The 15,202-nt window shown below is 39.4% G+C and overlaps 1 protein-coding gene across 3 annotated transcripts in view; it reads left to right on the plus strand.

Annotated features, from left to right (window-relative positions):
* srpk2 (SRSF protein kinase 2) overlaps window positions 1-15,202 on the plus strand; it is a 62,138-nt gene that overhangs the window by 36,985 nt on the left and 9,951 nt on the right. For all 3 annotated transcript variants that reach the window (XM_053640887.1, XM_053640886.1, XM_053640888.1), the window contains 8 exons: window positions 4,624-4,711; window positions 4,959-5,046; window positions 5,141-5,247; window positions 6,168-6,333; window positions 8,439-8,464; window positions 8,618-8,888; window positions 11,441-12,238; window positions 12,993-13,093. In XM_053640887.1, the coding sequence (XP_053496862.1) occupies window positions 4,624-4,711; window positions 4,959-5,046; window positions 5,141-5,247; window positions 6,168-6,333; window positions 8,439-8,464; window positions 8,618-8,888; window positions 11,441-12,238; window positions 12,993-13,093 (1,645 nt within the window). The remainder of the gene's footprint in view (window positions 1-4,623; window positions 4,712-4,958; window positions 5,047-5,140; window positions 5,248-6,167; window positions 6,334-8,438; window positions 8,465-8,617; window positions 8,889-11,440; window positions 12,239-12,992; window positions 13,094-15,202) is intronic.

A 15,202-nucleotide genomic window follows, 5' to 3' on the forward strand; every position in this document is an offset into this window, starting at 1 on the left:
ACTTCTTGAAGACCCTCTTTTTTATCCACATCTGTAGCATTAATACAAATCATTTCAACATGTTTCACTGTACTGGAAAAATCCTGTTGGATCACACATATAGTTAGTGTGTATTAGTATAACGGAAGACTAAGGACAGCTGCTGAATTCAGTCAGTAAATGTTTCAAATGTGTGACTGTTACATTATACCCTGTGATGAAACAGACAGGAGCCAAAGTATTAGCAAAGGTACTTTTATGTAATTTTATCCACCTTCCCATGAGTGGAGGGATACTTGAAAATGCAATTCTGCTTGTTGACACTTCTGTAGTATCTATACGTCATCAGGTGGAAACTGAAGCCCTTTCATGTTTACATGTTTACCACAGCTACAGTGGTAACACATAGCCAGAAATACTTTCCTCGGAAAAGGAGTCCCAAAGACAGATAATACACATTTAGGGTTTAATGTACAACTATCAATTGAAGAAAAAAAAAAATGCACAAAAATATGTGTTCCACTTCTCAGCCCACCAGCTCATACTCTTGCAGTACGTTTACATGCACAACAATATTCCGATATTAACCCGATGAAGACGATACTCTGATTAAGAAACTAGCATGTAAACAGTGATTATTGATGACCTTAATCCGACTAAAGTCATACTCGAAGTAAACACAAATGGAATAAGGACGTGTGGAGTATTCCTGTTTTAATCGCATTATGGAAGTGCATTACAGACATGTACACATCTTAATAACACTATTAACGTCATGTGGGAGTTTTCACCGCATTTTGCGACAGGACACACACAACCGTTTGACGGCAAACAAGAGAGCACGGCTGCGTCCGAGACCGTGTACTTACCTGCTATATGTTAGGTGAAATACATCAATCTCAGCTGCTATATAGTAGGTAAGTATGTGGTTTGGGACGCAGCCCATGGCTTCAAACAGTCGTCTATTTGCAAGTACAGCATGACAAATAATTAACTGCACATGAAACTTTCGTGAGATTAAAACTGAAACACCCAAAACTGTATACGGTACCATAACGAAGACCAACTGTATGTCGATACGTGAAATTCTGGAGGGAACGTCGGACGGTGTGGCGTGGGGACGTAATGACGTGACGTTAAACGATCTGTGTTCTATAACGTGTAAAACAGGAACATGAAAGGAATATTCTAAAAGCGACTCATGTAAACACCTTAATCACAATATTGTCTTATTCAGAATAAGGTCAATAATTAGATTACTGCTGTCCATGTAAACGCAGTCATTGGATCATGACCTACTCTGATGCATTTATGCAATGATTCAATGCATAAGATACAGACAGGATTTCGGTAGAACTTTTGGACAAGAGTACATCAATCATCAGTAAGAGCCATACATTTGTTGCAAAACATTGTGAGACTGTCCAACATGTGTAATGATGTGGACCCTACATGTGACATTTGGCACCATCTAATGACACACATTCAGCACTTGGCTCTCTTCACGTTCCTCCTGAACAGAAAAGTGATGAGGTCTGTAAAATGTTGTGTGAAGAAAAATCGGATTTTGACAAAAATGCATTTTATTTAGTGATAATATACCTTAACATTGCTACTTTAAGAAAATATAAAAAAGATATTTTACCAAAATGATTTGAGAATTCTTTTATTTAGGTTCATTTTTAACCTTCGCAAAGATCATGTTGAGTGAGGTGCCAATTTTTGTTAGCTAAGTATCTGGATTGTTACACACCGTAGCAAATGGAATCAATTCAGTTTGTTATCAGATACCGGCTGTAAAAATGTCCACGATGCATCTACTCCATCACGTCATTATCACAATGGACACGAGCACTTAGACACTCTGTTCAGAAGTTTTACAATGTTCAAATGGCCTAATAAAATACATAATAACAAAACTTTTAGCCAACAGAACTTTTCCCTTAGTTGACGAGACAGAGACTGATGTGGATTTTACTGATAATCAAAGTAAGAACTCATTTCCTATTGTAAACTTTTCATTTTGTCAGTTCGGCAGTAATGTTGATTAGATTGTAAATGTAGATAAACGTCATTGGAATGGAATCTTTAAATGCGAATTTCTTGTACAATTTTGGAGTTAAACAGACCGTAACTGGTGGCGTTAAAAGGCTGTAACCTTAATTGTGATTGAGATACACGCAAAAGAGATTTCAGTTCAGAAAAAAACTGCCATTTTCAGAACTGTATAAAGTAGAAAATGTCCAAATTTGACCATGTGAGAGGTTTGCACAGACGACCACACAAATATTTGAATCATTCTCGGGTATAACTGCAGAATGTTTTGAATCCAAAATGATGTACAATATTTCATCAGTGTTCACACTCTCCCCTCTTTACACTAATTTTCAATAACATTTTTATTAATGTCAGGGTTCACCAATAGATTTCATGAAATGCAGGATCCCTTGATATCTAAGCATATAATGTTTAACATACTGCTAAGGATGACTGAACTTTAAACATAGATGCTTTGTGCCTTTTCCTACTTGTGTTTTATACACTATATATTAAGTTACTGTAAGTTTTGTTTAACAACCTTTTTTTAATATCCCACTAGCCTTTTTAAAAAATCCTTGTTGCTTTAATTGAAAACTTTTGAAAACATTTTTTTAATTGAAATATTTTTTGGGGAAAATGTTTCACATCAATGTTTATTGACTGCCACAACAACTGCTTTTACAGTTTATAAGTGAGTTTTAAGTAAGCAAGTTTTCTGTTCTTTTCTCAGTACAGGGAAAGGTGGCTAAATTAATAGGTAATATGTGGTAACTGCATATACAGATATCTCAAAAAATTTGAATATCGTGGAAAAGTTATTTTTTTTATGTAATTTAATTCAAAAAGTGGAAATTTCATATATTCTAGATTCATAAAGTGAAATATTTCAAGCCTTTTTTCTTTTAATCTTGATGATTATGGCTTACAGCTCATAAAATCCAGTATCTCAAAATATTAGAATAAAGAATTTATAATACAGAAATGTCAACCTGAGAAGAGCTCTAATCAGCCAATTAACTCAAAACACCTTTTTACTCAAAACACAGTTGTTCAGTGGTCCAAAGTCCTCTTTTCTGGTGAAATTAAATTGCACATTTCATTTGGAAATCAAGGTCCCAGAGTCTGGAGGAAGAGTGGAGAGGCACAGAACCCAAGTTGATTGAAGTCCAGTGTGAAGTTTCCACAGTCAGTGATGATTTGGGGTGCCATGTCATCTGCTTTTGTTGGTCCTCTGTGTTTTCTCAAGTCGAGAGTCAATGCAGCATCTACCAGGAGATTTTAGAGCACTTCATGCTTCCATCTGCTGACGAGCTTTATGGAGATGCTGATTTCCTTTTCCAGCAGGACTTGGCACCTGCCCACAGTGCTAAAACTACTGGTAACTGGTTTGCTGACCATGGTATTACTGTGCTTGATTGGCCAGCCGACTCGCCTGACCTGAACCCCATGGAGAATCTGAGAGACACCAGACCCAACAATACAGACGAGCTGAAGGTCGCTATCAAAGCAACCTGGGCTTCCAGAACACCTCAGCAGTGCCACAGGCTGATTGTCTCCATGCCATGCCGCATTGATGCAGTAATTTGTGCAAAAGGAGCCAAGACCAAGTATTGAGTGCATAAATGAACATACTTTTCAGAAGGTCGATATTTCTGTATTATAAATTCTTTATTCTAATATTTTGAGATACTGGATTTTTGATTTCCATGAACTGTAAGCTGTAATCATCAAGATTAAAACAAAAAAAGGCCTGAAATATTTCACTTTATGTGTAATGAATCTAGAATATATGAAAGTTCCACTTTTTGAATTAAAATACGGGGAAAAATGTAACTTTTCCACAATATTCTAATTTTTTTTTTTTTACATGCACCTGTATGTATATTATATGCGGTGGGTAGAGATTAGTTTGAAAGATGCTGGAGTATCTACCAAATGTCAACTATAAACATAACATGAAATTAGAGGAGTTTATATTATTAGCTGTATTTAATGCACTAGGCAAGTCGTTACTAAATTATTGCAGAACCAACCAGACTAAATTTCTACTGTCAGTCAGAAAACACTGTTTTGTTTTTTTCTTACCAAAGTTTTCACACTCCTGATGATATACTGTGATTGACTGTATTGCACTATACAAGAGCCAAAAAGCTCAGAAACGTATTGTTCATTCTGTACGTCCTAGTAAAGATGGCAGATAAAAACGACCTATATAGCAAACCACAGTGCAAGCAATGCAGAAGGCAGTGCAACAGACACCCCATCTGTTCCACTGGGAATTTTTTATTTTTTTATAAAGTCACTTGCCAGTTTGTTGACAGAAAGAAACAGTCCACACCAACAAACTGAAATGTTGCTGCATTACTGCAGAAAGGGGTTTTAAGGGGGCAAATGGATTGAAAATATCATTCAGAGATTTGAGATAACTTTATGTAGTGCAGGGAATATAGGATGTGCAGTTGTAGCCTCAGGCACTTTGTGTCTGGAGTCAGTTGGAAGCCAAAAATCCCATATGGGCAGACATACACATACACACACTCAGTTCAGCAGCTTCAACAACAGCTATAGCCTGAATGTACAACATGTCTTGTGTTCTGTCCACAGAGGAAAGCGATTTGTGGCGATGAAGGTGGTGAAAAGTGCTCAGCACTACACAGAGACGGCACTAGACGAGATCAAACTACTCCGATGTGTAAGTGAAAAGGCCACTAGTACAATACTCCAATACACACGGCCATTTTACTGCATCCTCTTCAGTCCATTTAAACACGTTCTACCTTGTACATTGGAACAGAAATAATTTTCATTAAGTTAATGCCGCTCGTGTCAGATGACAGGTTTTATGATATGCCAAGTGTTTCTAAGCGTTTAAGCCATTTGATCCTGAGAGCTCATTTCAGAGTGTGTGGTAATCGTACACGTCTATGTCTGTCTATCAGGTACGTGAGAGTGACCCCACTGACCCCAATAAAGACATGGTGGTTCAGCTCATCGATGACTTCAAGATCTCGGGGATAAACGGGATCCGTATCCTCCTCAGTGTGTGTACAAGCGCTTGGGTATTTTTAGCTCTCGTATGCATGCATTCGATTGTGTTATTCTACCTAACTCACGCTCTCAGATGTATGTATGGTGTTTGAAGTCCTCGGCCACCATCTACTGAAATGGATCATCAAGTCCAACTATCAGGGCCTGCCTTTACCGTGCGTCAAGAGCATCATTAGACAGGTACACACGCCAACAAACACAAAACACATTATTGGAAATATATTATAATGTGAACAGCACTGATTTGAATTTTAAATAAGAAATGTATATCAGAAAACTAAGTTAGATGTTCTTTAAGCGAAAGGGTGGGGGGTGGGGGGTTGTCCTGCACCTTAATGGGGTTTCGAATCCCGCCTCCACCCCAGTGTGCGCAGATATTGCATGTTCTCCATGTTTCGGGGGTTTCCTCTGGGTACTCCGGTTTCCTCCCCCAGTCCAAAGACATACATTGTAGACTGATTGGCATTTCATAGTGTGTGAATGCGTGTGCGATTGTGACCTGTGTGCCATGTGCTCCCTGGGAAAGGATCCAGGCTCCCCATGACCCTGTGTAGGGTATACGGTATGGGAAATGAATGGATAGATAGATGGATGTTCTTTAAGCCAGGGGTTCTTAAACTTTTTGCAGCCAGCGACCTGTTTAGCTCTAAAATAAATAAATAAATAGGTAAATATTTTGTCTATTTATAAGAACCATAGAGTTTTCTTTTTCTGAGCTTTCCACCAAAAGAACACATCGGGTCCAAGATGACATTATGTAACGGAATACTTGTTGGAGTTATTAAGGTTTGGATTAAACTTGTTCAATTCAAGTTACCAGACAAACAGATTAATAACTATACCGCCTAAATAATACATATAATTACTTTGAAAATTACTTTGATTTCCACTGCTGTAAAAGATTAAACAGTACAGTCCCCTTGGCTATGCGTCACAGACCGCTGGGGGTCTCTGGACCCCATTTAAGAACCACTACTAAGCGATCATATGATATATGTTTTATCTCAGCGCAACAGCAGCATCCTGAAGAAGCATGAATCTCAGCTCGTTCCTCTTCCAGGCAAAGTGATTGAATCAAATGTTGTGTATTTAATTGGCAGGTCTTGCAGGGTTTGGATTACCTCCACTCTAAGTGCAAGATCATTCACACAGACATCAAGCCGGAGAACATCCTGATGTGTGTGGATGACGCCTTTGTCAGGCGCATGGCGGTTGAAGCCACTGAGTGGCAGAAAGCAGGAGCTCCTCCTCCCTCTGGATCTGCAGGTATTACACTGTGTGTTTGTTTTTTGTTGTTGTTGTTGTTGTTGTTGTTGTTGTTTTTTCACAAAATACACCACAACATGATAGAGGATAAAATAATAACCATCATGATTATTTATCACAGTTATTTGTCCAAGGAGCACAGTTTGTCTACATAGTGCACAACCGGTGTTCCTGCACATACATGAATAAGATGGCTTAGTCATATTAATTGAGCATATCTTTTAAATGCTAAATATAAACATAATTATATAAATACTCGAAATAATTCCGCCCCACAGTGTGAATGATGTAATGATCTTTAGCTTTGCCTGTGGAGTCTAATTAAAGTGCCTTCCTGTGCAGGCCTGATGTGTTTGGGAACTGGAAAATATCTAGTTTGCCAAACACTTTAAACATAGAAAGAAGGAACACCAGGATCTAACCTTAGCTATTTAGCTTCTCTTTATTTTATCACCAGTAACAAGTTTGATTAGGTTTAAATAATAGCGGAAACCAGAAATCTATTAGAGGAAGCCAGAAATCATTACTGATTTACATCGGACTTTGATATGCAGCATGATTTTTGACCAATTTGATAAAGTTCTTGCAAACATCTCAGAAGAAGTCATATACTCGGTGAAAAGTGCAGCATGAGCCGATTGTGAGAACCACTCTTCGTAGATCTTCGATAGACAAACTTCCACTTCCAGCTATTGTACACTCACAAACTACTTGACCCGAATTTGTCCTTGATGTGAGCAGGAAAGCGACATCACACACATAGCACGTTAGTTACTCATAGTTTTCTTCTGACAGCTCACATTTAAGACAAATATGGATTCAAGACTATGATGATTATAGACATCACGACTGCTGGAATAGAGCCTGATCCCCTGATAAGGTGTCGTAGGACAGGCTGGTTATAGATGTGATAGCCTGTGTGGCCTTGAGCAGGGTGGGACCATATGATGGAGTGAGGAGATGACGAGAGCCAGGTATTGGAAATAGCCAGCAGCTTTAATGTGGAACTGGGACAGAGAGACAGGACAGACAGAGCCATTAAATCCTCTTTTAGCCTAAACTCAAAGAAAAAAAAATGATTTATTGGCTCACTGAAGAACTTTATATCTTGTGCAGTACAAACAGCATTTTTTCATCAGCTTTTCACACATGTTTCTGGTATAAACCATCATTTATAATGTGTTAAACAGTGAGAGGGCTAGCAAGGCTATAAATAGTCATGAGGACCTTGGAAGTTTCAGAAGGTTTTGGTTGGTTTTTTTTACCTCCCATGTAGCCTATACACCGCTGTCAAATTCAATATTGAAACAGCGACATCCTGATAATATGATGGTAGAATGTCGAAAAACTTACATTCCTGGACACAATCAGCAGTGATGATCAGTTTTCAACTGACCTAAGATCAGCTGTGGAGGACAATTTAGGTTTGTCCATAGATAAAATGTTTTGCCCATTATGTTTTCAGCTCAAAGGACACTAAAGCTACCAGACTTTAACTTCTTGTTGAAAGATACACAATGTATATATAAGATGCTAACATCTTACATAGCTATGATATAAATGTGTATATGTCAGACACTTTGATATAAATGTGAATGTTTGAAGGCAATTGGTGGTTTCTGAAATGCATTTTGAGAATTTGAGTTTTTAATTTAGACTACTTGTAATGTTGCTAGCCAAGTCAGCTTACTAGTTACAAGATAGTAGCTTAGACTACAAGCTCTACAGTTGGCTATAAATGAGCACTTAATGTTAGTTTAATCTTAAATTATTGTATTGTATAATTTTACCCATTAATAACATACTATGAGCGTGATAAAGTTAATTAGCTTTTGTATTGATGGCATAGTATTATGTAACATGATAAACTGGTAACTTACGCTGTCTTGTAAGCCATATTTACTTCAATAAAATTAAATGGTCTAACAGAGCCGTTTATGGAAGAACGGAAAGGTAACATAACCGAGATTAACTGATGCAATATGCATTCGGCATTGTGATGTGTTAATTATATGGAGCTCGCTAAAATTGTGATCTTGGTCGTCACCGCCCTGAGGGCTTGTTAGAGGAATATGGTTTAACTTGTTTGTTTTTCCTCTCTACAGTGAGCACAGCACCGCAACTCAAACAGGTTTGTAGCACTAACAATCCCAACAGAACCACTGCTTAATTAATTAATTAATTAATTGATTAATAATAAGATATTCCTTATCATCCTCCGAGCAAAAGCAGGAGTGTGTAAAATGCTTGGTTAATTATTATGTGTATGTGGTGCCCCCTACAGGTGGGTAAGATCTCCAAGAACAAGAAGAAGAAGCTGAAGAAGAAGCAAAAGCGGCAGGCGGAGCTGCTGCAGAGGCGCATGCTGGAGATCGAGGCATTAGAGAGGGAGGCTGAGAGACAGAAAGCCAACGAAGGGTTAAACCCACCACCAGGACCTGCACTAGCGCTCGGTGAGAGCGATGATGAGGACGATGATGACGACGACGACATAGATGAAGAAGAGGAAGGAGAGGGAGAGAGGGAACGGCCTGTGCGATTAACCAACCACACATGTGAGTGGTCACTGATTATAAAAGAGATGTTTGAGCTTTAGACATCGGGGCATTCATTTATAAACTGTGCAAATGTACAAAACAGGGCTGAAATCGTTTGCGCAGACTTTTTAATACGACATTTGCTTAGATTTGAGTGTATTCATGCACAACTTTAAGCATGCATATGTAAAAAGCAAACAAGTATTCACTTATGAAAGCTCTATATAGAGACTGAACTGCTAATACTGCTAATTTAGTAAGCTTCATTGTGCACACTTGTGTATATGACCTGCATAAGGACGTTTGACCAATCCTAATTTTATTGTTCGCACAAGCTTTTCTATGGAATGTTGATAAACGAGGGCTCTGGGTTTCTATTTTCATCTCTACAAACTATCATTAAAATGTGTTTGATTTATACTGTTATCCTAACAGCCCTCAGTCATTGTAGCCACCTGTATCAGAAGCCCATACTCTGTGCATTATAATGCCTCTTCATTTTCCATTTATGCCTGCATCATCATTATTAGTGCCATCACATGACCTTCGATCAGCACAGAGAGAGCATTCAGCACATCTGGGTCAGCAGCTGCAGGTGGAGCTCAGAGGATTCTAGAAAGAGCTCGCTCTGAAGGATGTGTGAACTTTCGACATGGCAAGACGAGCATTCGATTCCTTTGGTGTTGGTTAACAATCATGAGAACGCTAATCACTGTTGCTGGGCAACTGGAAAATAGGGATACTGAGCATAAGCTAGCTAATGACTGAGGCTAAAGATTTAGCTAGTAGTCTTCCTTTAAGACTTTTATTTGAATAGTGTAAAAGCAGAATCACTGTGGAAATAGACAAAACCCTTGGATGTATCAGCATTTCCCTTAGATGTATTGGTAAATGAAGAAAGACTAAGAAACTGCTCAGTATTGCTAAATTTACACTCTAATTACAATCACAAAATCTTCCACTGCTTTGGAACTCGTAATTTTGATTTATGAAATAGAGAATCCCACAAGAGTGGGTCGTTTATACGGAATTGACTTGTTAACGTGTTGTAACTGAATTTGGATTTAGCTTTCATTGGACACTCACTGGACACTTTATTAGCACCCCCTCCCCTTTTGTTCTGAGAACAACCTCAGTTCTTCATGGCATAGAGGGTAGTGGTAGGACTGTTGGTTGGAAGGTTGTGAGTTCAAATCCCAGCACTGCCAAGCTCCCACTGCTGGCCCTCGAGCAAGGCTCTTAACCCTGAACTGCTCAATTGTATAAATGAGATAAAATGTAAGTTGCTCTGGATAAGGGCATCTGCCAAATACCATAAATGTAAATGGCATGGATTCCACAGTGTATTTAGAAACATTCTTTTGAGAGTCTGGTCCATGTTGATACGATTGCATCACATAATTGCTGCAGATTTCTCAGCTGCACATTCATGATGCGAATCTCCCATTCTACAGTACCACATCCCCAAGGTGGTATATTGGATTCAATTTCATTTCAGTTTCATTTGAATTTGTATAGCGTTTTAAACAATGGTCACAAAGCAGCTTTAAAGAAATCCCTGTATCCCTCAGATCTGTTGACTAGGGAGCCCACTGAAGTACACTGAACTCATTCCATGTTAATGAAACCATTTTGAAATGACGTGCTCATCAAGCTGGAAATTATTATACCCAGTATAAGATGGGTAAATTGGGTCCATAAAGATGGCCTGCAGCATACTCAGATAGGCTATGGCAGTCAAATGATGCTCACTTGGTGTTATGGAGTACAAAGTGTGGCAAGAAAACATTCCCCACATCATTACACAACCACCACCAGCCTGAACTGTTGTAACAAGGTAGATTAAGTTCATGGATTCACGTTGATGCCAAATTCTGACTCAGAAATCGAGATTCATCAGACCAGGCGACGTTATCCAATCTACAACTGTTGGTGAACAGTTTTGGTGAGCCCACTCAGGCCTGTAGTTCTTCTTTTCAGCTCACCATGGTTGTAAAGGTGATTATTTAAGGTTGCGATAGCCTTCCTCTCAGCTCGAACCATTCTGGCCATTCTCCTCTGACCTGTCTCATCAACAAGGTTTCCTCCAGCAGAACTGCTGCTCTCAGTAAACTCTAAAGACTGTTGTGCATGGACAGGAGGATCAGCCCTTTCTGAAACACTCAATCCAGCCCATTTGGCACCAACAAAAAATGCGATGGTTAAAGTCACTGAGATCACATTTTTCCCATTAACTGAAGCTCTTGACCTGTATCTGTAAGATTTTCTGCATTGTGCTGCTGTCACATGAATGTTCCTAATAAAATGGCCAGTCAGTGTATATTTTAATCCATTCTATTCTATTTCAGTATTGCGTATCTCCCTGTCCAATGTTACTGGACTGTAAAAATAAATGAAGAGGGAGATACCAAGGTCTGTTAATGCAGAGACAGGCAAGCCTCCAACTTCCTCTCCGCCCCCACAGTGTGGCAGTGTGTACACGTGCATGTACAAACACACACGCAGGACTCTAACTGGTCCATTCATTTTTGTCTGAGAACAGAACCCTTCTATTTTTTCCAATGTCCTAGGTGCAGCTCCTCCAGAGCCACAACAGCGGGAGGACTGTGAAGTACCTCCCAACATAAGCGTTCCTGATGATGACGATCCCTCAGCGGCGACAGAGACCAACACACCACCACATGAACAGAGCAACAACCCTGCAAATGAGGAGGAGGAGGAGGAACAAGGAGAAACTGAAGATGATGAGGAAGACCAGGAGAAAACAACAGAGCAGCAGGAAGCTGAAGCAGGTCAGGAAGACACAAAGGGAGCAGTAGACAGGCTTGAAACTGTATCTTCCAATGAGAAGCCGGAACCAAAGACAGATGAGTGTGCAAAGGAGGAGCAGCCTGAGCTGCCAAAAAAAGAAGAAGAAAGAAGAGACGAGGAAGGCGATGAAGACGACGAAGACGAAGGTGATGACGAAGAGGACGATGATGACGATGAAGCAGAGGATGAAGCCCAGGAGCTTAGGAACTCCACAGAGAGCCCCAACGACACCTCAAAAACCAACGGTCATGCAGTAGTGGACGCAAACCATCCATTAGATGTTGTCCCCGTGGTGCCCTCACCCTCACCTATGCTGTGCCCGCTGGTGGAGTCAGAGCTCAGCGCCACTGACCGGGACGCCTCTGAGGCCTCTTACGAGCTGTTCAACGGAGAGACGGCACTCCGTAATGGCGCTCGACACCGAGCCACGGCACCGCGCTTCCCTGAGCTCCCACTGGACCCCGAGCGTGAGCCTGAGGACGGAGAGACAAACCCGAACCCCAACGCCGAGCGTAGCCGCACAGTCTCATCCTCCAGCACAGGAGACACTCCTAAAGGTGGCACACACACACTCATCTCTAACTGGCATCTGTTCACTTCCAAGCACTTTGAGAAGCTGCTTTTAAAGGCGCTCTATAAAATAAAGTTTTATTATTATTATTATTCCGAGAATGGCTGACTAGAGTTTGGCTCTTTTATTTACATTTTCTAGCAATACATTTGTAACATTTATTTTTATAGGAAATATTATAAATATACCCATCAAACACCCTTTCCATGTATGAGCATCCTACTGATGGCAGATATACAGGTGTGCTGTAAATTAGAGATATAGGAATGACAGGGACTAAAATTGCTGCCCATTTCTAACAATATTTTTTGAAAGTTAAAAATAACATTTATTGTTATTTTTTTGTTTTGTTTTTAGTTTTTATTTGTATCCTTTATTTTATACATACTACCTTACTCTTGATGGTATCTAATGGTATCTAATGGTATCTAAGGATATCTCATTGTATAGTGACTATAAAGGTATCTTATCTTATCTTAACCTTGTTACTTTCAGACCAAAATGACGTGAACATGATCAGTATTCTAAATAAGTTTATTTAAGTTAGTGCTTACGTAGAGTAATTGAGCCAAATACAATAATATTTTAAAAAGACAGGCTGTGCTACTATGAAATATGATTCAGATTTGCATTCAAATATATATCAAGTGTGATAGCACTTGATGACAATAAATTTTATTTATTCTGCTTATGGTATTGTTCTAATATCTACGTTAACAGCTCTGTACTTGTTCATTCAGCTAAAGCACGAGCAGCTGACCTGCTGGTGAATCCTCTCGACCCTCGCAACGCTGACATACTCAGAGTGAAAATAGCAGACCTTGGCAATGCCTGCTGGGTGGTAAGATGCAATTGTTTTGTGGATTTGTAATCCATCAGCTCCCTTGATTAATCTGGGAAGCGATATAAAATATAAGGTGTCGTTTTTGAAGATTTTGCTTTCAGTATAAAGAGGCCAGGTTATTAGGTACACTCCCACCTTCACAAAAATCTTCCAAATCATGTTGTGGCGTACACAGTGGAGGAAATAATTATTGGACGAGTAAAACATTTTTTTCAGTAAATATATTTCCAATGAAATTTTCACAAGACATCAGTATTAACTCAATAAATCTGGAAATATAAAGAATTCACAACATTAAAATTCATAAATGAAGTTATGTATAATAAAGTGGAATGAAACAGGAAAAAAGTACTGAACACGCTAACTGAAATTTATTTAATACTTAGTGGCCGGTTGATGACGGAGTGATGTTGCTTCCACTTGCGGATAATGGCCCCAGTGGTGCTCACTGGAAGATTCAGAAGTTTTGAAATACCTCTGTATCCGATTCCACCGATATGTTTTGCAACAATAAGGTTGCGAAGGTCATGGGAGAGCTCTTTGCTTTTACCCATCATGAGATGTTTGTTGTGTGACACCTTGGTAACAAAAAGCCTTTTTTATAGACCATCAGTTTACTAATCCAGCTGATATTAATTTGCACAGACAGGGGGTATAATTACTTACGAATTTCAGCTGGTACCTTGCCTTACCTTGCCTTGGAGAACTGCTTTTTCTTAGCGTATTCAATACTTTTTTCCTGTGTCATTCCACTTTATTACACATAACTTTATTTATGGACTTTAATGTTGTGAATTCTTTATATTTCCAGATTTCTTGAGTTAATACTGATGTCTGGTGAAAATTTCATGTGAATAACGTCATTGAAAATATATTTACTGAAAAAAAAGTTGACGCGTCTAATACTTATTTCCCCCATTGTAAATCAGGCAGACCAGCACTCCCAAACATGTGACATTAAATCTGGCATGACATTTGGCACTCGTGTGCCAGTCCTGAGCTTTGCAAACACGAGCAGTTTCAAGGGTTTTGAGAGAATGGAGCAAGATGCAAATATACTACCAGTGATTAGAAATCCGTGGGATACGGTGAGCGTACAGAGGGCTCAAAAGAGAACGGTGAGAATCATACAAGCAATCAGACAGGCTAAACCAAATTCAGCATTACTGTACAGAATACCATCTTCAGATGTTCAGCGTTTAATTCAAGACTTTGTCTTGAATTGACAAAAATGGTCATGAACCATGTCTGGTGCCAGGGAAGAACTGCGTCAGAGACAGGTGGCTTTCAGCACAAGTGGGTCAGCAGCTGTAGGCAAAGCTCAGATGATTCTAGAAGGGGCTTGTTTGAACTTGTGGATTTGTGCTTACGAAATGGGAAGGTGAGCGAACAATGCAATCAGGTGGGTAAAACTGTGCGAACACTGTTTGGCAAGTAGGAAATATGTATGCCAAGCCTAAGCTAGCTAACTATTTAGTTTATAGTAACTGCTTAGGCATTTTATACAGAAAATGTGAAGGCAGAAATGGCAGCACAGTGGGTCCCCAGATCAATCCTGAACTTAGGTTACTGTTTTTGTGGAGTTTTTCATGTTCTCCCCGTGTTCGTGTGGGTTTCCTTCACATTCTGTGGTTTCCGCCCACTGTTAAAATAAACATGCAGATAGGTGGATTGGCTAGGTTAAATTACCCCTGGGTGTGAATGTTTGTGTGTGTGTGAATGATGCCCTGTGATGGACTGGCATCCCATTCTGATCCAAAGTGAATTCTCCAAACTTGAGAGCAGTGTAGCTAGGGTTGGCTCCGTATCCGCCGTGACCCTGACCAGGATAAAGCGCTTCATGATAATGAGTGAATGAATGTAAAGGCAGAAACATGACAAAACCACTGCGAATATCAATATCAGCATTTTCTTCTGATGTGAAGAAATTAATTACACTGCAGTCACATAACCATATTGAGAAAAGTCCAAATCAGTCAAAACTAGAAAATCTGATCAGAAAATCAGGATACTCAAAACAGGATTGTTGAGTTGGAAAAAGTTGCCCAGTTCTTAAATATTATGCTGATGGAAGGATCAGAATATCATCATTTCCCGAAGAGCTGA

The sequence above is a fragment of the Ictalurus furcatus genome, chromosome 14 (genome assembly GCF_023375685.1).
Source record: "Ictalurus furcatus strain D&B chromosome 14, Billie_1.0, whole genome shotgun sequence".
Lineage (NCBI taxonomy): Eukaryota > Metazoa > Chordata > Actinopteri > Siluriformes > Ictaluridae > Ictalurus > Ictalurus furcatus.